Source organism: Vitis riparia, chromosome 11 (genome assembly GCF_004353265.1).
Source record: "Vitis riparia cultivar Riparia Gloire de Montpellier isolate 1030 chromosome 11, EGFV_Vit.rip_1.0, whole genome shotgun sequence".
Classification (NCBI taxonomy): Eukaryota; Viridiplantae; Streptophyta; class Magnoliopsida; order Vitales; family Vitaceae; genus Vitis; species Vitis riparia.
This window is the reverse complement of record NC_048441.1, coordinates 10,802,842-10,823,729: the sequence shown is the minus strand read 5'-3', so window position 1 is coordinate 10,823,729 and position 20,888 is coordinate 10,802,842. Positions and strand designations below refer to the sequence as shown.

Here is a 20,888-nt window from a genome sequence, read left to right as displayed (position 1 = left end):
TCCTATCCAATATCCATATTGTCAACCCGATTAAGGGTAACGGGTCGGAGGGGGTTGGTGGGTTGAAGTCAGGAAGAAACCGAATCCTCTGCAGGCGCTTTGAATCTCGCCGAAGTCCCTGATTTTTCTTCAAATGGTAAAGTTACCGTCTTCCGAGCTCCCATAGACGTCAACCACCACCCGATCTCGCCTCCTTTTCCTCCCTGCAGATCCCCATGGGCACTACATCTTCCACGCTCACCCAGTACGACATCGAAGAAGTCCAAGAACACTGCAATCACACCTGTATGAATTTCCCTATCCCATCTCTACTGTTTGTTTCCTGAGAAAACTGCAGGAACTGAAAGAAGATAAAACTAGGGGTCATGTCACAGCCTCGGTTTTTCTTCTTCTTCTTCTTCTTCTTTTTACCTGTAGTTTTCTTGGGAATGAAAAGGGTAACTAGGGTTTCTGAGCTGGTGGTTTTTGTTTTTTTTTGTACCAACAGTTTCGCAGCAAGAGATTGCTTCTCTGTATCAGAGGTTTTGCCAACTCGATCGGAATGGTGGTGGCTTCATCGCTGCGGATGAGTTCTTGTCCGTACCTGAGTTCGCTGTCAATCCTCTCTCTCAGGTTCTAATTCTTGAGCCTCCCCGCCACCTCTCTCTCTGTTTTTCTTTCTACAAGTATTAATGCAGTATATATATATATATATATATATATATATATTTTTGGATTGGTTCTGGTATTTCAGAGATTATTGAGGATGCTTGATGGATTGAATTTTAAGGAATTTGTAGCATTCTTGTCTGCCTTCAGCTCTCGGGCAACCTTGCAACAGAAAATTGAATGTAATCACTCGATTATATGTATCTGCTTAATGATTTTGCTCTTTTCCATAAGAAGCTGTTCATCAAGTGTCATTGATCCTCACGTTATATTTGTATATTTACATGAATGTGTGTAATCATAAAATATTTATATATTACATACACACAGAGGCGACACATATACTTACATGCACATATGCCTTTGGATAGATGGTGCCTTATGAATTTTGGGTTTGGTTTATTTTGTAGTCATCTTCAAGGTGTATGATTCTTCCGCAAATGGGAAGGTTACATTTGATGATATGTTGAATGTTTTGAGGGACTTGACAGGACAATTTATTTCTGAGAAACAGAGAGAGGTTGGTTCTTTTAAATTTTCCTTTTTGTTTTCTTTCCTTTATCATTTGTCAGGTTGCCAAGAAAACTGAGATAAAGAAAAGGAAATGAAAACTAATGAATTGTTGCCAAGAGATATAGTGGGCACCACCCTCCTCCCTGAATCAATTTTTATTTTATTTTATTTTTTATTTTTATAAGAAAAAGGGAAACAGAAGAAAAAGAAGAAGCTCTAGGTATTTAAGCAAATTGGTTGTGCAAGCTCTATTTTTTTTATAGGTAATTTTATAGCATAGAATTGAACTTGGAACCTCCTCATCCCCCTCCAACCCTATGTCATCCGAGGGTTTGCATTCATTCACATGTGGAAAGCCCTATATGAAACTCAACTGCAGAATAAATTTTGTGGGGTTTTCCGGTTTGAAAATAAAAAAGAATTATGCTTAGATCATTATATATTTGATAGGAAGAGGTAGTTTATATAGGGGAACACTCTGTTTAGAATTCATTGACTGTTCCAACATGGCATTCTTGTTGTGGCTTTTCCTCTTTGTTGCTTTTGTCTTTTGATGCCTAGTTGTAACTGGTGCCCCTCGTGTGTACTTCCCCTTTGACTTCCTTCTAGACAACAGAAAGCATATATTCTAAGATTTTTATTACTTTTCCTTGTATTCACCACAAGAAGACAGAGCACTTCCTTGTGTTGTTTGGACTTCTTGGAAGCAATTTTTCACAATGAACATGTTATTTATGTTACATTGGTTTTTATAGAAAAATGTGTTTTCTAAATGGTTCTAGCCTCATTAGTGCCTTGTTTATGAACTTTTATGTGTATTAATGAAGTCTGATAGGAATATAAGTAATATAAAAGCAATTCACATGGTCAATTGAGTTATATTAATTGTGCATGGTGACCTTTTATAGCACGGCTCTAGCCTCTAGGAATGCGCACAACCTCGGTTTGGAAAATGCTAGTGTGTTTCAGTTAATCAATTTCCCAATGCATATTTTCACTGTCTTATAGGTTGCAGATTTTGATGAATGTAGTGTGGAACTCATTAGTTGTGGGGATCAGCAATGTTAACTGAAAAGAAACAAATACTTTTCATGTCTTAGCTAGTGTTTCTGTAGAGAATCAGTGTTGGGTAATTAACATTTGTCTAAAGTATGTTATCTAACAGACTCATATTTTCTTTTGATTTTATTCTTTTTAAAATGTTAAGACCATTTCAACAAGACTGAAAAAGTTTGGTATCTTCTTGAAGTGAATTGGTGGTGCAAAGAAATGTGAAATGCTGGATTTGCAAAACTATCACCTTGATTGCACAACTGGATGGTGGTAAATGTCCTTGAGACCTAGCTCAAGTGGCAAGGGATTGGGTTTAGGATGTGGCAGATTCCAGGTTAAGTCCAGTAGGGACAAAAAAAAGGGGAAAAAATCCACACAAGCAAAAGGAAAACAGAACTAGATGCTTTTAAATGACCTTGAGGCTTGACTCAAGTGGCAAGAGATTGGTTGGGATGCCCAACCCCCAACAACCAAAAAAAATTGAAGAAGAAAAAGAAGAACTAGATCATAAAGGTTTTATGTTATTCTTAGTGACTTGGTTTAACTGTTAAGGATATATGTTGGTATTATGGACTGGAAATGCCTGTCTATTACAGAGACATTAAATCATGCTTGGTTGAAATTATAGAGATTATACTGCAGGAGAACATAAACTTTGCAGCTAAACATGTGATTCTCAGAACTGAAGCTCACACATGCCTTTTTGTGTCTTCTTGTTTTTCTGTTTCGTACAGGAAGTTCTGACCCAGGTCCTTGAGGAAGCTGGCTACAACAAAAATTCTTTGTTAGTTCTCTCAGATTTTGTGAAGGTATTATCACATATCCATTTACCAGAGCCAGTAACTTCATATTGAAAATTTCATACTAGGTATAGGTTATTATAACTGGACATGATTAAGTAAATTTTGAAGTGGTATTATGTTTTGTGCCTCAGTTTCTGAGTTTTTATCACCCTAGGTGTTTTTAGCTCTATTTCTCCCTCTATTTAAGGGGCTTGGGTCTGCTTAATCTAGCCCAACCTGGGATAAATACTGGGAGGGCAATTTTCTCTATGAATAAGGGTCCTTTCCAAAGAATTTGGGGCCAGGAATGTTCACACCAGTCTCTCTCTCTGTCTCTCATTTCAAGTGGTATTATGTTGTAGGCATGTAGAGTTTTCACCACTCTAGGTGTATTTAGCTCTCTCTCTCTCTCTAAATGGCTTATGTCTGCTTAGTCTACCCAACTAGGTGAGGAAGGGAAGGGAAGGGAAGGGAGTAAAGGTCCTTTCCCAACAATTGAGGGGATCAAGAATGTTCACACCAATTACTCTTCTCTCTCTCTAAAGGGCTCTATGGATAAGGCCCCTTTTCAAAAAAAATTAGGGGGCCAAGAATATTCACCTAGGTAAGTGTAAATATGAATCTCTTTCTCTCTCTCTCTCTCTCTCAAGGCTTTAGTTTGGCTTAATTGGGGTAAGGACAACGAGGGAGATTTTCTCTGTATTGTTCAAATGGCATCAGGAGCCAAGAATGTTTCACACCAATTAAGTGTGAATAGGAATCCCTATTTTGATCAGAATTCAAATGATTGAAATAGCATGCATAAGAACAGATATTGAAGGATAAGGCATAAAACCTTCAATTCAATAATTATGTATTATTGGCTCTAAGCATGAGGAATGAGGGTACCTTATATTGCTAGTTGGTTGCATAGTTAAAAATTTATGATAGCCTTATAGGTTTCCTGTATGTGGGGGTGGGCAAAATTGTATAATGGTGCGGAGTCTCGTTCCCTTATAGGTTTCCTGGAGTGGATAGCCTCCAGTTAAGGGCTGGTGGGTTTTTGTTGTTTTTTGGTCCTTTTATTGTGAGGCCTTCGTCGCCTCGTATACTCCCTGTATGCTTTGCGGCGATTTGCCTTTTGCTAATATATGTGTGTTTACTTATCGAAAAAAATAGTTAAAAATTTATGATACATGATACGATACAACGATATGATACATTTTTTAAGGAAATCAATACATATCATAATTCGTATCTTATTTTAGAGTGTATCTTACGATATATATGCAATAAACGATACGATACGTGATATTACAATACAACAATACATACATCTTTAACTTTTTTCTCTCTATATATTTTTTAAAATCAAATTATTTATTTATTTTTTTTGTTAAAAGAATTTATCATGTTAATTGTTTAAAATATACTAAAAGATTAAAAATTGATCATAAAAAGGAGAAATAGGTAAAATAATCCTATATGAAAAGTTGCATTCTTATTGTCAAATGTTATATTAGAAGTCAAATAAGTTTATTTTTACAATGAATATTGGAAAATTTTCATTTGAATTGTTTGAATGTTTACAATGGTGCGGTAAAGCTATTGTAAGGGAATCATTTCCTACTTTATTTTTTTGTTTTCTTGTTAAGGAACTTCTAAGACTAGAAGTTGGCTATTGTGGAGGCTTTTCTTTAGTAAATTCAAGTAGTGGTGATGATTAGGGGCTATGAGGATAGGTTGGTGTGGAAAGACTCAAAGGATGGGAATTTCTATGTAAACAGTTTTTAACTCTTTGGAAACTAGTCTAGAGTTTTTTTTCCCCACAAAAGAAATGTGGAGCTCAAGCTCCCCTACAAAAGTGTGTTTTCTCATGGAAGGCAGCTTGGGAGAGGATCTTAACACTGGATAATTTAAGAAGAGGAAGGCCTATATCAAGCTAGTGTTACATTTGTAGAAACAAGAAAGAAACAGCCAACCATATCCTCCATTTTAGCATAGCTTGAAATTTATGATAGTTGGGTTTTGCATTTTTTGGGCCACTTGGGTGTTGTGAAGGTCAGTTAGAGAGCTGTTGTTGGGGTGGCAAGGGAGTTTTTTTGGAAATAGAAGAAGTATAGAGAATTACCCCTCTTTGTTTGTTTTGCCTATGATTTATATCATAACCGAGTTCTATTTTTGGTATTGGATTACAACTCGAGAGGAGTCACCTGCTTCCTCAGGTGGAACTCCAGGTTGAGAAATTACTCATAATGCAGCCAAGATATTAGTAGGTTTGGTCTCATATTCAGAAGTATAATAAGTCAATTTGTAATCTTTACCACGATTCAACTTTGATCATTATGGACACTTACCAAGGTTGAGTCCTAGACAAGCAGACCTAATTTTCATAAATCTATTTTCTTCCCTATGAGTTATAGTCTCAATAAGAATGATAGTTCTTATCATCCATATGTTATGAATATCCTGTACAAGCTTCTTTCAAAGCATATGGGTTTTTGGATGTAGATGATGATATCTATACCTTCAAGGTTATGAAGCAATTAGTGCAAGCTTTGAAATATATTTTTATCCATTCCTTGTTTATGTAGTCTAGATGTTGCTTAGTAGTTGATTGTTCATCTTTGTTTTACTTCATTTATTATATAGGGTCCTGGTAATGTTTTTGTCTCTCTTTTTTGAGCCTTTTGGCACCCTTTTTATACTCCTGCTATAGTATGGGCGTGGCCTGTTTTTGATTGACGCATGTTGATATATACTTATTTTTTGCTTGCATCTTTACATCTGATTAAAATTGTTATAATGTTCGAGTCCTAAGTGTTAATATGTTTTTTACACTAAGAATGATAGAGGTACTAGGAGGTTATGAGTTTTCAAGCAAGCTTTGTGATGTTTAGATGACAATGAACGTATGACACCAACTAAATGAATTGGTTAAGGTACCCCAATGTAAGACTGCTGAGAAAAGTAATAATAAAAATCTTTCTCCAGTGTTACAAGGATTGAATCTGGCTAGTGTTGATACTTCACTGATTTACAAGCTTGTGGTCTGACTCCAAATATTTGGGATTTTGAGTTAAGTTGTTGAGAGAAGGTTTAGATGATAGAAGGTTGAAATGAGGATTGCTCAAAATGTTCGAATCAGAAAGTTTCCAGGAGAAATTGATGACCATACAGGCCTCCAACTAGATGTGATGAACTTGAGGTGGCATAAGATATTTGTTTGTGAGATACAAAAAAACAACATACAAGATGTCACTATGCTGCAATTATAAATGCCTGTATGATGGGGATGAGCACCAGTTCACTATAAAATATCCTATGTACTAAAGCTTATTCCATTTCCAAGGAGTAATTTTATTATACATTGTGCGAGGTTTAAGTGGGTTCAAATGATTGGATGTTCATGTCAAAAAGGAGCATGGAATAAAAGGTGTTTTTCTGTGTCCAACAGCCATTTTGGATCGAATTCTTGTCATTGATCATCTTGTGAGACTAGGGAAGATCCCACTAGGTGGTGTTGCATGTGTGAAAGAGCAGAAGAGATCATTCTGACTCATTTGATTATGTGATGCAGATTATCACTTTGGTCCTTCATAACCTTGACAGCATTCATTTCAGCCTGTGAGATTAGCATCAGATACCATTGTCATGTTTGGACACATCTCAAATGTTGACTTTAGCAAAATAAGAAAGAAAATATTGTAGTTAGTAACCATATAAGGTGTATGTTTTTGTGGACTCAAATTTACTCTTTAGTCTGCCTCATTAAACCTTCCTCTTAAGTTGCCCAGTTGAGAAAAAAGGACTTCTGTGTCAATCTCACCAGCATGAAGCCAAACTAAGATTCTAAGGCCTTATTATTTGCCTTGGTTTTTGCTCATTCACTGCCAAAGTTTCTAGATATAGCCTATAAATTTGATGTTTTTATTACTAGTATGACTCCAAAGGTTTGACGATATTGCTGAGATTTTTCTTTGTTCATTTGGAATTCTCTTAATATTTACTATCTTGTTGAATAACTTAGACCATGGTTGGTAACTGTTTTCGAAAATAATTTTTCATTTTTTAGGGGAAAAAAAACACGTTTGATAATTAGAAAACAAAAAAACTGTTTTTATTCTTAAAAATAAAAAACATCGTGCTTTCACATAACATCTTTTACTTGTTTTCACTTATTTTCTAAGAATTGTTTAAAAAAATAATTATATAAATATGAAGAATAATTAAAAATAAAACGCTATATACAAAAGTTATTTTTAAAACAATTAAAAAAACATATAAAACAGTTTTAAAACATTTTAAATTTTAAACGCACTTTTGTTTTTTCAAAAATCGATAAATAGTTTTCAAAAATTATTCTCAAAAATTATTTTTCAAAACTGTTTTTGAAAATGCTTCCCAAACGGAGTCTTATAATGCGTTAGACGGTGATGCTAAAAGGTGTTTTTAAATTTCTATTACTTGAAAATCTTTATCTTTCAGATATTAAAAAGGTTAAAAACACTTCGTAAAATCACTGCCAAGTATACTCTTAGAGTCCGTTTGGCAGTGATTCTAGAAAACGTTTTTAATCTTTCTAAGGTTTTAAATTTTTTATTATTTAAGTATTAGAAATTTTAGAAACGTTTTCTAAAATCATTATAAAATTCACTCTTGGTTATTAAGTAGTAGACCATCTCTTGTAACTTTGAGATCTTCAATTGGGATGCCACCAAATACCAAAACCTTCTTATTCTGTTGTTAAGAAACACCTACCATTTATAACTCCTATACATTAATCCCTTATGGGTGTCCTAAAAACATCTTGTGAAACAAAGTCAACTGCCTTTCATTTTCTCTCACCAAGGTCCTCTAACCCAAGCCCAACTCCTCCCAACCACCACCACCATAGCCCAAATAAAAAAAATTTAAGGTGTCATTTGTTTGGTACTTGCTCTTTCCTTTTTGCTTTTTGTTTTTTTCTCTCAGACCTTAATTTAACGTAAACCTAGTTATATTTAATAGTGTCATGGATTAATTTGTTTTTTTTTTTTAATATTTTATTTCTATTAAGTATTAAGTTGTTTGTTTTTTATGTTAAAATTTAGCATCTTAAATGCTTTAAAAAAATATTTTTTATATTAGACTTATTAGTTCTTACATGACCAAAAATATATCTTCGAAAAATCTTAAAATAATAGATATTATTATAATAATAAAATTATAAAATAAATAATTTTCATTATCATCCTCTCAAAAATAAAAAATAAAAATATCATGATGTTTTTGTTGGAGAAGTTTTAGATGGACATTGCTTGTTAATTTTGTTAAGATATTGATACAAAGATGATTCCATAGAGCAAAAACCTAAGGTCCTATTTGTTAGCTCTTCTCAAAAATAGAAACCTTTTTGGAGAAAAAAAAAATGTTTGACAACTACGAAACAATAAACAAAGGTTTTTTTTAAATATATTTTAGTTATTTTCATTTATTTTTTTAGAATTGTTTTAAAAATTAATGAAACAAATATAAAGAATAATTGAAAACGAAGGATTATATATAAAATTTATTTTTTTTTAAATATTTAGAAACATAAAAAAGAAGTTGAAAATATTTCAAGTTTTTAAAAAAAATATTAAATAATTATTTTTGAAAATGTTTTCAAAAACTATTTTTTTTGAGAATTGTTTTAGAAAACGTAATCAGGCCAGTCAACAACAACACAGTGAGAATATTTTTTTTTTTAAAAAAAGGGGAAAAAAGAAGCCCCCCTTTCTTCTGCAAACAAACCCAAAAGCAACTCTGATTCCTTCACCACTCTCCGTTTTCTCCTCCCCTAAACGCTCTCTTTTCTCTCAGCATCTGTCCTTTTTCCCTATTGTTCTGTGAATTTTCTCTCCCCCCAAACATCTCTTTACTTTCTACAGAAACCTCCAGAAAAACCAAAGACAGAAGACCCCCTATCGTCCGCTTTCTCTCTGAAAAAATAAGTCTCAGTTACCTGCCTCACAGCTGCCCAAAAAGATCTGCATTCTTAATATTTCTTTTGCAAAAAAACCTTCTCGGATGCTAAAGAAGAACCCTAAAAGGCAGAGAGAGAGCTGTCACAGCATTTTCTAAAAAAATCCCACAACTGCGTGGATCTTTTCTTGTAAACACCTCCACTGTTTTCTCTGAAAAAAACCTCACAGTTGCCCAAATCCAAGCTCCTTTGAATTTTCTTTCACCAAACACCCTTACAGTTACTCTAAAGAGTGGACTGCTCTCTGACTGATTTCCTTTTTACCCAAACCCCCCTCTTTATTCCCTCTCTTATTTTAGCTTTTGTTCTCCCCAAACACCACCCCTTAATGACAGCGTGCGGCAATGGCAATAGTGGAAAAAATGGCCAGTGAGCAAGGAGCACTGTGAGGGATGGTCAAGCGATCCAGAAATATTAGGTCTAGCGACTTTTTTTGACATTTTGCTTTCAAACAAAAAGTCGCATATTTTGGCTTGCATTCAATTAAAAATTATTTGAAAATAAGTTATAAGTCAAAAAGAAAATTAAAAAATTAAGAAATGAATTCTGAAAATAAATTGCTTTTAACAATAAGTTAAAAAAACAAAGGATAGAAACTTTCTAACCAATGATGACTATTATTACTTTCATTTTGGTATAGCAAATACCATTTGGAACTTTCAATGTTGAACCATTATCAAACATTTTTAATTATAATCCTTTCACATTGTATGATATGTTAAACTTCATTTCAAAACAAGTTTCTTTTGGTGATGGATTGTTCTTTTTAAGGTATGTTTGGTTCATAGGAATAGGTATGGAAATAGGATGAGAATGGAGGTGAATCACATTACTATATGGAAGAGAGGAATTAAAATCTCAATGAGAGTGAGATTTAGTTTTCATTCTAATGAAATTTTATTCCTATTCCCATTTTATGAAAATTGATTTTTCATTCTCATTTTCTATTCTAACATTCGGAACAAACCTTACCATGCATTGGAATATGAAAATAGGAAAGGGGATGGAGTTAAATCGTAATACCATAATAATAAATTTTGTATTTGTGTTCCTATTCTTAATAAGTAATCCAAACTCATCATGTGAAAGAGAAATGAAATGAAACTTCTATTCACATTCCCTATTCTAATCTTCCAAACACGCCCTTGGATTCTTGGGGTTGCTTCCACTTCTTTTATATGTTGAGTATCTTGGCCTTATGCTTCCTATGTTATATATATACATATATTTGCACAAGTTGTATATAAAATTCTGTCCACGTTCCTTGCAGATCCTTGGCAACCCTGATTTGAAAATGGAGGTTGAAGTCCCTGTGGATTAAAATTGATCGTGATAGTCGCTGAAGCTATTGTTTCCCATCAAGTATGAGAAAAACTAGGGGGGCTCCTAAAGTTGGCAATGGCATTGCAGTGTTCTGCAGTAAATGCCAACCATATTTGTTGCAGGGTTTCTCATCCGACTTCTTGTCAAACTGATTTAACTTTTAAAATAATCATTGATAGATTTGAAAAAGTAAAATACTAGTTCGTGTCTGAATTTTTTCTTTTTCCCGATTGTTCTCAAATTCCATTGATGTCTTTTTCCTTGTCATCTACGGAGTACAAAGGCAAGCCCAAGGCCCTCGGGCAGCCTACTTCCCCGAATTTTCCCTTGTCCCTGTTCAAGAAAGCCTAATATTTGAAGGAAAGTTCTAAGCACTCGAGTACAGAGTCTCTTTCATCTGGATTCATGTTCCCATATTGCCACCACGCCATCATTTCTTAACGATGGCATCACCGAAAGTTCCTCTTCATGTTTACTGTTGAAGAGATTATCGATGGTGGTTGTCCTGTCAACTTTGGTTCAAGTCCCATCCCCCTTCAAATCCTACATAGCATGTTTCTTGCTTGCTTTCTAATTTTGGGTGCTTACTTTTTACTTAGGGGACGATGGACTCACTCTGTTTGTTTATCTGGTAACAATAGAGGTGTATAAGAATCTATTTGGGAATATTTTTTAAAATAACTATTATAAAATAATTTTTGGAACAATTTTTAAAATTGGTTTTTAATATTTTAAGAACAAAATTCTATTTAGAAATTCAAATATAAAATCTAGTTTTCTCACCTTTTTTTTTTTTTATCAAATTGTTGTGTGTTTATGTATGATGTAAAATTTTTAAAGTATTTTCATATTTTCAATTATTTCTCAAAATATGTTAGAAAAAATAATTAATTTTAAAATAAATTTTTGAAAAATTGGTTTCTAAAAAGGGAAAATTTGAAAATTTTGTTTTTAAAAATAGTTGTATAAGATCTAACTTTTTTTAGGCTCAATAAAAGTCACCTTAATATTTGAGATTTTGTAAAGGCCACATGTATATGGTATATGTTCTTATCCAATTAGATTCTTGGATTATTTAATAATTGTCAATCTAATTAAAGAATTATTAAAAAAAATAAAAAACTGCAATCGTTGAGCCAAATTAAGAAAGACTACATGCTCACCCCTCGAGGCATTTACTTTCAACACTTACGTTTCCCAGGAATCAAGGCCCAAAATCATGTGAAGAAGAAGAAGACAACATTAAAATTTGATGATTAAAAACGTTGGATCCACTGGCATGGGGATTCATTGATTGCCACACATGCACCCATCCTCTCTCACTATATGCCCATCATCATTTAAAAATTGTAGTCGACTAAAAAATTAAGAAGGGACATCATGGATCACCCTTGCGTCCATACAAGTAGGTCAGCGCCCTGCTGAAGGGCACTAAATGTACAAGTAAATTGGTCGCCCAGGGCACCTACCCCACACGTATATAGCCGTTAGAGTCGCCATAACTACTTTTTAAAATTCGAAGGACCCTTTGCCTATTGAACAGGGCGAAACATACCCACATGCCCCCACACATAAACTTTAATCATTATGATTCGATCTTTAACTAAATTAGTCTAAGATTGGGGTTTTGGTTTTGGTTCAGCGTTGGGCGCCAACATGAAACGACTTCGTTTTGATTGTCTAAATATCCTCTTTCCTTTCATATCAATTCTCGTTGTCATAAGGCAAAGCAATGCCGTTGCAAGAAAGGATAAAAGATATGTTTCTTCTAACTTTTTGGGTTTATCTCATACACGCTCTCGTCCAATTCAAGAAAATCGAATGATGGGTTTTCCTTTTGGTGTCAATCGACTAGTGGTTTTTTCATTTCTTTTTTTTTTTTTTTTCTCTCTCTTTTTCCTTATTTGCTTTCTCAAAATCACTTCAATGATGACTGAATACCATATCGGGATTCATTTTGACGTGGGTGTTGAAGCAAACACGGTTTGATTGATTGATTGATTGTGTTGCCTCGGTGAAGATTTTACAAGTATTTGATACCTAATTAAGAGTTGTTCTTGAGTATGGTGGTTGATCTTCGTGACAGCGAATTTCTTCTCAACTTGGTGGCTTTGCTCTGAGGATCAAAATAGGTACTTCTGAACCATGTTTCCTGGTAACTCTTTTGCTTGCATGTGTTTCTGTGTTTGTAGAGTTCTTGGGATTTGCTTTGTTTTCACTGCCTAGGTTGATTTGGAGGAAAACTGAAGAAATGGAAAGAATAATGAAAATTTGGAAGCTAGGGTTTATGTTCTTTTGATTCCTAAAAGATATTTTTTCTAAATATCTTGTCGACTCAATAGTCAAATAGATGCCTTTTTTCAAATTTTGCTTTTTTAGGGTTCCAAATGATGGAAATTGTAAGATTTGAAATTCCGTTTCTTTTCTTTTCCTACGCTTTCCCAGGAACCAAACAGAGCAATGAGGAATTTATTTTCTTTCTATGATATGGAATATATGTTTATTATTTATAAAAATCTCGATCCTATTTTCTTATTAATGATAAATTTGATGGTTTGCTTTCAATGTTGGAGAATTGCCATTCTTTGGTCCTTAGATTAAATCTGTTTGTTGCTGCTACTTACAGTCAAATGTGCCATGGCTGAAAGTAACACAAGTTTGGGGACGCCAGAAACTGATATGACAACTTTAAAAGAAGCCCTTTGGGCTCAGCAACAGCTACTTCAAAAACTTTACTCTGAGTTGGATGAGGAGCGAGAAGCCTCGGCTACTGCAGCAAGTGAAACTCTATCCATGATATTGCGTCTGCAAGGAGAAAAGGCTGCAGTGAAGATGGAAGCAAGTCAATATAAGAGAATGGCTGAAGAAAGGATGTGCCACGCTGAGAAGTCGCTTTCACTTTTTGAGGAACTAATCTATCAGAAAGAAATGGAAATTGCATCTCTGGAGTTCCAAGTTCAGGCTTATAGGTGCAAACTTCTAAGCATGGGTTATAGTGATCCGGTTGCGGGTGACACAAGGTTTCCAGACAATCTGTTGTTGCAAAGAAATGAATCACTTGTTGGGGACACGAGTGTTAATGACATTGTTAGAAGGAGCAATTCTCTGCCTTCAATTCGACTGAAAGATTCATATCACAAGAAGGCTATTATTGAAAGAGAAAGGTCTATGATCCCATTGATTCCTAGGATAGTAGAAGAAAATATGGACCAAGAACTTGGTGATCAGAACTTGGATCTGGAGAAGAAATCAGAGAACTCCTCTGCAGTTGGAGATTATGATTCATATTGGGAACAGATCAGGAGGTTAGACAAAAAGGTGAAAGAGTTATCAGATTGTAAAGATTCTTCTAGAGGAGGTAAATCAGCAAATTTGAAGGCTGGGTCTAGGTCGTCATTACCTTCACAAGTGAGCATGACATCTTATGATCTAACAAGCGGAGACATAACCACAAAATCAGGCAAAGTTAACCATCCTGGAGGTTTTTTAGAAGATGGAGGAATTACAAACTCAGCTTGTGCTTTTGGTGTCCATGATATTTTTGAAGTTCCAAAAGCAATTAAGAACCACAAGAGCTGTGAGCGGATGAAGAAAGAACAGAGTAAATTGATCTTGGAAGATGAAGATAGACTCCTAATGCCAGATTCAGTCTCTAAGGAGGCTGCCGAATCATATATAAGAGATGAAACTGACTGGGAAAAGGAAAGCTTTCTGAGTGCAAACCATGAAAATAGATTAATTAAACCAAAACATGGGATGGCCTTTGAAAGTGATTTGGCTTTCCCTTGCTCTACAATTGGTGTTGCTGAATGTCAGGCTGAGTTTCAACAGCTTGTTAGGAGAATGAAGCAGCTTGAGGATGAGCGGGAGATTATAAGGCAAGATAATGGAGGGGAAGAAGAATTGAAGTTGTTGAGAGAGATACATGAGAAACTCAATTTAATACAGTCCGAAATAAGAAGTTTGAGACCCAAGAAGAGGTCCCCTCCACCAGATGATCCAGCCCTAGTTTCTCTCATGGAGGTAAGTCCCTTTTCTCTTGCTTTGTCCATTTCAATTGACCATTAACAAACACATGGTCTCATTTCTATCTATTTCTCTCTTTCCATGTGTATGTGTATGTTTGAACTTTGAACCTTGATTTTGTTTTACATAGAATGAACTAAAATTGAAAATTAAATGGACAGGCAATGCTGTGCTTTTGGCTTTAATCGAGTTATTGTACCAAAACAATAGGAACTCATACAATAGTCATGAACTCCATACATCGTTGGATTCAGATATGATGCTATTTCTTTGAAGCTACAGAATGTTGAGTTTCAGAAGGGATTGTGCAAGAGCTCTTCAATTGTGTCTGCTCATTGGATTAGATTGTGGATTTGAATTGGAATTTTTGTAATATAAAATGTGTACAATGTATAGAGATTGCTTACTGTAAAAAGAATACTGTGACACAGAAGTGCATTTTTTAATGTGAGTGTACAAGGAAGGCTTTGTTGTAGCTTTTTTATTATGTAATTCATAGTATATTGCTATAATTTTATATACCCGTTGAAGTTGATGGTTCTCAATTTTGCCAGCCAAATCTTGTAATTTTCCCCTTTTATCTGTATCTGCATATGTGTGTGTCAATTTGGTGTGTCACTGGAGTAAATATTTTCTCAAATTTAACCTCTAAGTTCAGTACCAATTGATACATCAAGTGAATTTTGTGAGGGCTTATGTTGCTAAAAGGGAAATAAAGGCTAGAGAAGAGGTCTGGTTATCAAAAGCACTGTATATATCAACAAGCTTAAAACTTAAAATTCATGAGTCTCCTCATGGAGTACTTGGTCTGTTTTAATGCTGTGTGATAGAAGGTGATTTTGGTCACCAGCCTTACTTGTACTCATGTTTTGATCCTTGGCTAACTAGGCTAGAGAGAAGTAGGAATGATAACCGCAGGTGGCCTTTGAGGCAAATAGACTGAGAGAAACCGCCCCAGTGAAGTGGGTTCAGTAAATATGAACCCAGATGAGAAGGGATCAATGTAAAAAATGCTTAACTACAGTCGATCTTTGAGGCAAAAAATTTCTAATATGGTTCCTTTTTCTTCTGGGTCCATATTTACAGAAGCATCATTACCTCAGATGAGTTATCAAACCAATTGGTATAGAGCATGTTCCTTTAATCTTATTTTGAAATGCCTCTTTTGCTATCACTTTTGCTAAATGACAATATTGAATGATTTTTCCATGCCATATGGCGCTTAAATGAAACCATGCTGTATAGTGTATGCAGTGATCGCTATTTCAGAGATTTAATCATGAAATATTTAGAGAACAACTAGCAAACTTCAAAATATCTTACCAAGAAGCCTTAACTTAAGAGCAAAGGCAATGGTTTTTAGCCTAGATTGTTTCCATCAAGACTAAGAAATTGGCAGTGCTGAAAGGACCCAGCAACCATTGAGATTTAGCATGATAAGTAGGTTCTGAGATTGAAATCAGCTACTGATGTGGACAACAATAGCAGGGTATTGAGCTCGTTCCCTTAGGACATAATCAAAGAAAATTATTTTTAAAAAAACAACCATCTTTGAAACATCAAGTTACAGCTAATAATCTCTATAAAATGGCCTCCATCACAATTGAGTGTCTTGACTAAACCACAGTATTATCATATGCTTCTTCAAGAATGCTGATGTTGGTTGTTCTTGTCTGTTTACCCTCCGGTGTGGCCTATCCTTTTCCAGGGACAAGTTTACCTACCACAAGCAAACACCATGGTGTAGCAACTTTATCTCCATGCTAGTGTCTGCAGTTCATTTTATTATTGAAGCTGGAGTGAGTTGAGTTACTCTCACCTTCCACTATATAATTATTTAGGCGATCTAACACAAATGGTAGGCGAAAAGAAAGCCCACAAACATAGTGCTAATTTATTAGGACAAATTTGTAGTATTAATGAGCAAGGAGATTGGTTAAAGTATCATAGGGAGTTCACAATCTTAACTATCAATCATGTTTATTTAATTGCCACAACATTCTGCGGATCTCTTAGCACTTGAGCAGCCCTCATTTTGATCTAATAAAAATTGAGTGTTACAAAAGACTGGTGAGAAATCACTTTAACGAATTGAAATGAGATGTTACAGTAGCTTTACCAAGAAATAATCAAACAAATGAATGTAATGATGGACCAAAATTACATTATGTGCTCAACCATCATGTGAAATTGATCAAGTTTTGTAGAATTAAGCCTCCTCGATCATTTGTGAGGAATGATTACAGAGATATTGCTTCAAACGAACCATTTCATTGGCTACATCTAACATGCTAGGTCTTGTTGCAGGTATATATTGTGTGCAGATAAGACCGAGCTCAATCAATTCCAAGATGGCATCACGCCATATTCTGCTGCAATTAACTGGTGTGGCAGGTGGTGTAGCTCTTGTCAATGCTTGTTCAACTATAGGCTCAAGCTTATATGGGTACTGACTCTTCACCCATTCATGTAAGCTTGAACCATCGTGGAAAAGAACATCAGTGGGACGCTTCCCTGTCACAATCTCTAACAGAAGGACCCCAAAACTGTAAACATCTCCCTGGGTCGATGCCCGCTTTCCCAATCCATACTCTGCATTAGCCAAGGGAAAACAGTGAATCACATGATTAAATGGAGTTCATGATAGTGTGTATTCATCTAAGCAACTTCTTTTTGTAATGAAACTGAATGAACAGTGAGGCTGAGGGGTGAAAATTTATTTCAGAAATTGGTGAATATATGTAATGACATGCAGCATTATGATCTCTTAGAGCACCAAAAATCAAGGAATAGTACATACCAGGAGCAATATAGCCAATTGATCCACATAGCAAGCCATCAGTAGAGCTGTAGGAAGTTGAATCATTAGCAGAAGTCCCCTCATCTCCGCTTACCAACTTTGCAATCCCAAAATCGGTTACCAAAGCCGTCATGTCCTCATCGAGAAGAATATTGCTTGGTTTGAGATCACAGTGCACAACTCTAACAGGAGAATAATGATGCAGATAGGCCACTCCTTCAGCTACGTCACTGCAGATGCTGACCAACTGAACCAAATTCAGTCCATGGCCCAAGTCTCTGCCTGGGTAGAGATGCCTTTCCAGGCAGCCATTGGACATAAGTGGAAGAACAAGAGCCTTGAAGTCTGGTTTGCTACAAATTGTAATGATCCTTATTAAATTTCGGTGCCTGGTTCTCTTCAGAACTTGGCATTCTCTTTTAAAGCTCCCCGAAACTTCTGCAGCTATTCTTGAATCCAATACCTTCACAGCAATTCTTGTATTATCTCGAAGAACTCCCTTGTAGACATGCCCAAAACGACCTGAGCCAATCAGACTTGAACTGCTGAAGCCGCCGGTGGCTTCAACCAGTTGCCTATGAGTGATTCTGGGGTACTTGAGCTCTTTCCTTTCCTGTTCTCCTTCTTCCATGTCTGTGCCATTAAATATTGCCAATGGCCTTCTGATTCCTGATTTGTGCATGAACGGGTACCCAAATATGCACAATATGGGAGTGGCAAATATTGAAAGGAGAATTGGCAAAAGGACCAAATGGTAAGCACGTTTCCTTCGGCAGTTTGGCATGCCTTTTATTGACCCACAAAGGCCAACGTTTCCCAGGAAAGAATCCATGGTCAGTGAGGAAAATGACCCCTTGTTTGATATGTTCCCTGAGAAATTGTTGAAGGAGAAATTCAGGCACTTGAGAGTTGAAGATGCCTGCAGAGATTGCGGTATTTCTCCAATCAATTGGTTTGAAGATACATCGAGTTCTTGAAGATAAGGCAACTGCCCTATTGAAACTGGAAGTGGTCCTTGTAAGACATTACCCGAAAGGTTGAGGTACTCTAGAGCAATGCAGCTTCGTAGCTGTGTGGGGATTGTGCCAGACAGGTTGTTCGATGAGAGATCCATAGCTAGTAGCATATCCATTTTACTCAGCTCTAATGGTATGGGCCCTTGTAAGTGATTGCTAGACAGATTCAAGTACAGTTTCAAGCTCCGCAGGCCTGCAACTTCACTAGGAATCATACCTGAAATTCTATTGTGAGAAAGGTCTAGAATTTCTAAGTTAATGCATTTTCCTAGACTTGGCGGTATTGTTCCTGAGAGCTGATTTTCATAAAGCAACAGCCTTCTCAGCTGTGAGAGATTGGCAAAACTATCTGGGATTGAACCAGAGAGCTTGTTTTTCGATAAGTCTAGAAGACCCAGATGAGGAATGTCACCAAAAGCTGATGGAATCTCACCAGAGAGCGAGTTATTGGACAAATAAATCCTCTCCAGCCTTCCCATTGGGGACAGCTCTGATGGAAGAGAACCATTTAAGAGATTACTAGACAAGTTCAAGAGGGTGAGATTGACAAGCCTTGAAATATCAGCAGGAATTGGACCATAGATGAGATTCTCATCAAGATGAATCTGTACAAGACTAGTAGAAAGATCACCAATAATAGAAGGTATCTCTCCACCAAGATTGTTTCCTCCTAACTCGAGTTCTTGAAAGTTAGAACAATTAACTAAAGAAGCGAAAAAAGGTTCAAGGTTGGTGTTACCATCATGGCTTACAAAGTCATTATACGACAGATAGAGTATCTGTAAATTCGGCATTTTCTGTACAATTCCTGACGGCAACTCCCCGCTTAGCAAGTTCGATTCCACGTCAAGCCATTCCAGCTTAGTGGAGTTGGAAAGGGCTTGTGGAACATGACCTACAAGTCGATTCGACCAAAGCAGAAGAAACCTTAATTCCTTGAGCTCACAGTTCTTCTTCAAAGGAATTTCACCACTGAGAGAATTGTTGGAGAAGTCTACATACTCCAAAGGAGAAGATCCATTGCAGAAAAGTGAGACTGGAATCTCACCCACCAGCTGGTTACTTCCCAAATTCAGATACACGAGCTCACGAAGCAAGCCTAATTCAGCTGGAATCTTCCCTCGAAGAAGATTCGACGATAAACTCAGCTGTTGGAGCCTGAAAAGTGCGCCTATCTCTGCTGGAATCTCACCTTCAAAGAAGTTACCAGACAAATCAAGAACCCTTAAGAAGGAAAGGTTGGATATAGCCGGTGAAATGGTGCCCCGAAGGGCCTGGCTTCTTAGGTCGAGTTCAATCACTCGATCTCTGCCATTGTTGCACCTTACTCCGGACCAGTTGCAGACATGAACGCCAGAAGAGTTCCAGCTCTTAAGCGTGTTTTCAGGGTCTAAAACAACCCGAGACAGGAAGGCAAGAAGCGATGCTCGATCATGAAAAATTCGAGCATTTTCCTCACTATATACTCCAACCAAAACAGCAATGAGACAGTAAAGAAAACTGATTAATGGAGAAAATCTACTCAAGCCCATGATGCTCACCACCACCTTCTTGGTGCTAAAAATCTGAAGAAAATGATGGAAAATAAGCTAGAAAGTGAAGGAAGGAGCAGTGGAGCACCATGTCTTTAAGATAAAAGAGACGTCCAGGCACACTGAGATTTATTATTACAAATGCTAGAAAATTTTTGAAGTAAAAAGCTGCCTAACTGCCGTTGAAGAATTTAGCAAAACTTACTACGTTTGGCGCCTCAAATGTTTGACTAATAAAGTCAACGAATGGATGTCGGACATGTGTGAATGAACAGGATGGCACGTCAGCACCGTCATGGATGGAATAGTGGACACGTCAGCAGGCCTACCATTAATTTAACATTTATATTTAATTTGTGGTATGGGATTGTGGGCTCTGAGAAGTGGATGATGAGAAAGATGATGGTGATTAGAATGATGGACATTGTGGTAGGTTTGAGATTAATATAGGGGTTGTATTGTGTTATTTTGGTACAGTTGTCGGCTGGGGAGAATGGTGATGGTGATGAGGTGGAGGGGTGGAGGGACAGGTGGCAGTGACAAGGAGAGGCCACCATGCAACTGGCTCTTAAAAGGTTGAATTTGTGTCGTGGGTTTGGCAAAGGGTTTTACTTGCTGCATTTGAACCTGGTGGATTGACATTCATTCAATTATTTGGGTTGTGTTTGGTAACCGTGTTGAAGAATAATTTTTTCTTTAAAATAAAAAAAATAGAAAAATACATTCAGAGTCTATTTGGTAACTATTTTTTACAACAGTTTTTAAAAACCGTTTTCTAATATTTTATATAAATAACATATTTTTAATATTTTTAAATATGTTTTAAAAATAATTTTTGTATCTAACATTTTATTTTTAATTATTCTACATATTTATATAATTATTTCTTAAATCAACCCCAAAAAACAATTAAGACATATTTTCCTAAAGCATCTTATTTTATGTTCTTAAAAACAGAAAATAAAATACCGTTTTTAATTGTCAAACATGTTTTTTATTATTATTATTATTTTGAAAAACAAAAAACTATTCTTTCTATTTTTTAAACATAAAATATGATGTTTTTAGAAAATATTTTTTAATCATTTTTACTTATTTTCTAGACACAATTTTAAAAAATCATTATATAAACCATAATTAAAGATAAAGTTTTGGATACAAACTTATTTTAAAAATATATTTAAAAATATTAAAAATAATTTAAAAATA

General features: G+C 35.6%; 3 protein-coding genes across 4 annotated transcripts; 2 read left to right on the top strand and 1 right to left on the bottom strand.

Annotated features, from left to right (window-relative positions):
* Positions 1-68: 68 nt before the first annotated feature.
* LOC117924557 (calcineurin subunit B-like) lies at positions 69-10,870 on the top strand. Its single transcript, XM_034843209.1, has 6 exons — positions 69-285; positions 488-612; positions 734-830; positions 1,059-1,168; positions 2,949-3,023; positions 10,253-10,870. The coding sequence occupies exons 1-6, from the start codon at positions 216-218 to the stop codon at positions 10,301-10,303; spliced, it is 528 nt and encodes a 175-aa protein (XP_034699100.1). The 5' UTR covers positions 69-215; the 3' UTR covers positions 10,304-10,870.
* A 577-nt stretch (positions 10,871-11,447) lies between these two features.
* Positions 11,448-17,096, top strand: LOC117925688. 2 transcript variants are annotated; one of them, XM_034844761.1, is made up of 3 exons: positions 11,448-12,437; positions 12,932-14,328; positions 16,639-17,096. In XM_034844761.1, exons 2-3 carry the CDS (start codon positions 12,943-12,945, stop codon positions 16,657-16,659), a joined length of 1,407 nt encoding a protein of 468 aa, XP_034700652.1. In that variant the 5' UTR covers positions 11,448-12,437; positions 12,932-12,942; the 3' UTR covers positions 16,660-17,096. The 2 variants fall into 2 exon arrangements, with proteins under 2 accessions (XP_034700652.1, XP_034700651.1); XM_034844760.1 differs by lacking the exon at positions 16,639-17,096 and adding an exon at positions 14,493-14,884 and having other exon boundaries at positions 11,450-12,437.
* LOC117925687 (putative leucine-rich repeat receptor-like serine/threonine-protein kinase At2g24130) lies at positions 16,295-19,866 on the bottom strand. Its single transcript, XM_034844759.1, has 2 exons — positions 17,132-19,866; positions 16,295-16,923 (listed from the first exon to the last, which is right to left on the bottom strand). Exons 1-2 carry the CDS (start codon positions 19,677-19,679, stop codon positions 16,541-16,543), a joined length of 2,931 nt encoding a protein of 976 aa, XP_034700650.1. The 5' UTR covers positions 19,680-19,866; the 3' UTR covers positions 16,295-16,540.
* Between the last annotated feature and the right edge of the window lie 1,022 nt (positions 19,867-20,888).

Excerpts from the sequence above, each read along its gene's own strand:
- LOC117924557 (XM_034843209.1), top strand. The coding sequence starts at position 216 with ATGGGCACTACATCTTCCACGCTCACCCAGTACGACATCGAAGAAGTC. Across the intron at positions 831-1,058 it reads CTTGCAACAGAAAATTGAAT|TCATCTTCAAGGTGTATGAT; the intron begins GTAATCACTCGA and ends TTTATTTTGTAG. Across the intron at positions 3,024-10,252 it reads TTCTCTCAGATTTTGTGAAG|ATCCTTGGCAACCCTGATTT; the intron begins GTATTATCACAT and ends CGTTCCTTGCAG.
- LOC117925687 (XM_034844759.1), bottom strand. The coding sequence starts at position 19,679 with ATGGGCTTGAGTAGATTTTCTCCATTAATCAGTTTTCTTTACTGTCTC. Across the intron at positions 16,924-17,131 it reads AATTGGCTATATTGCTCCTG|AGTATGGATTGGGAAAGCGG; the intron begins GTATGTACTATT and ends TGGCTAATGCAG.
- LOC117925688 (XM_034844760.1), top strand. The coding sequence starts at position 12,943 with ATGGCTGAAAGTAACACAAGTTTGGGGACGCCAGAAACTGATATGACA. Across the intron at positions 14,329-14,492 it reads CCCTAGTTTCTCTCATGGAG|GCAATGCTGTGCTTTTGGCT; the intron begins GTAAGTCCCTTT and ends TTAAATGGACAG.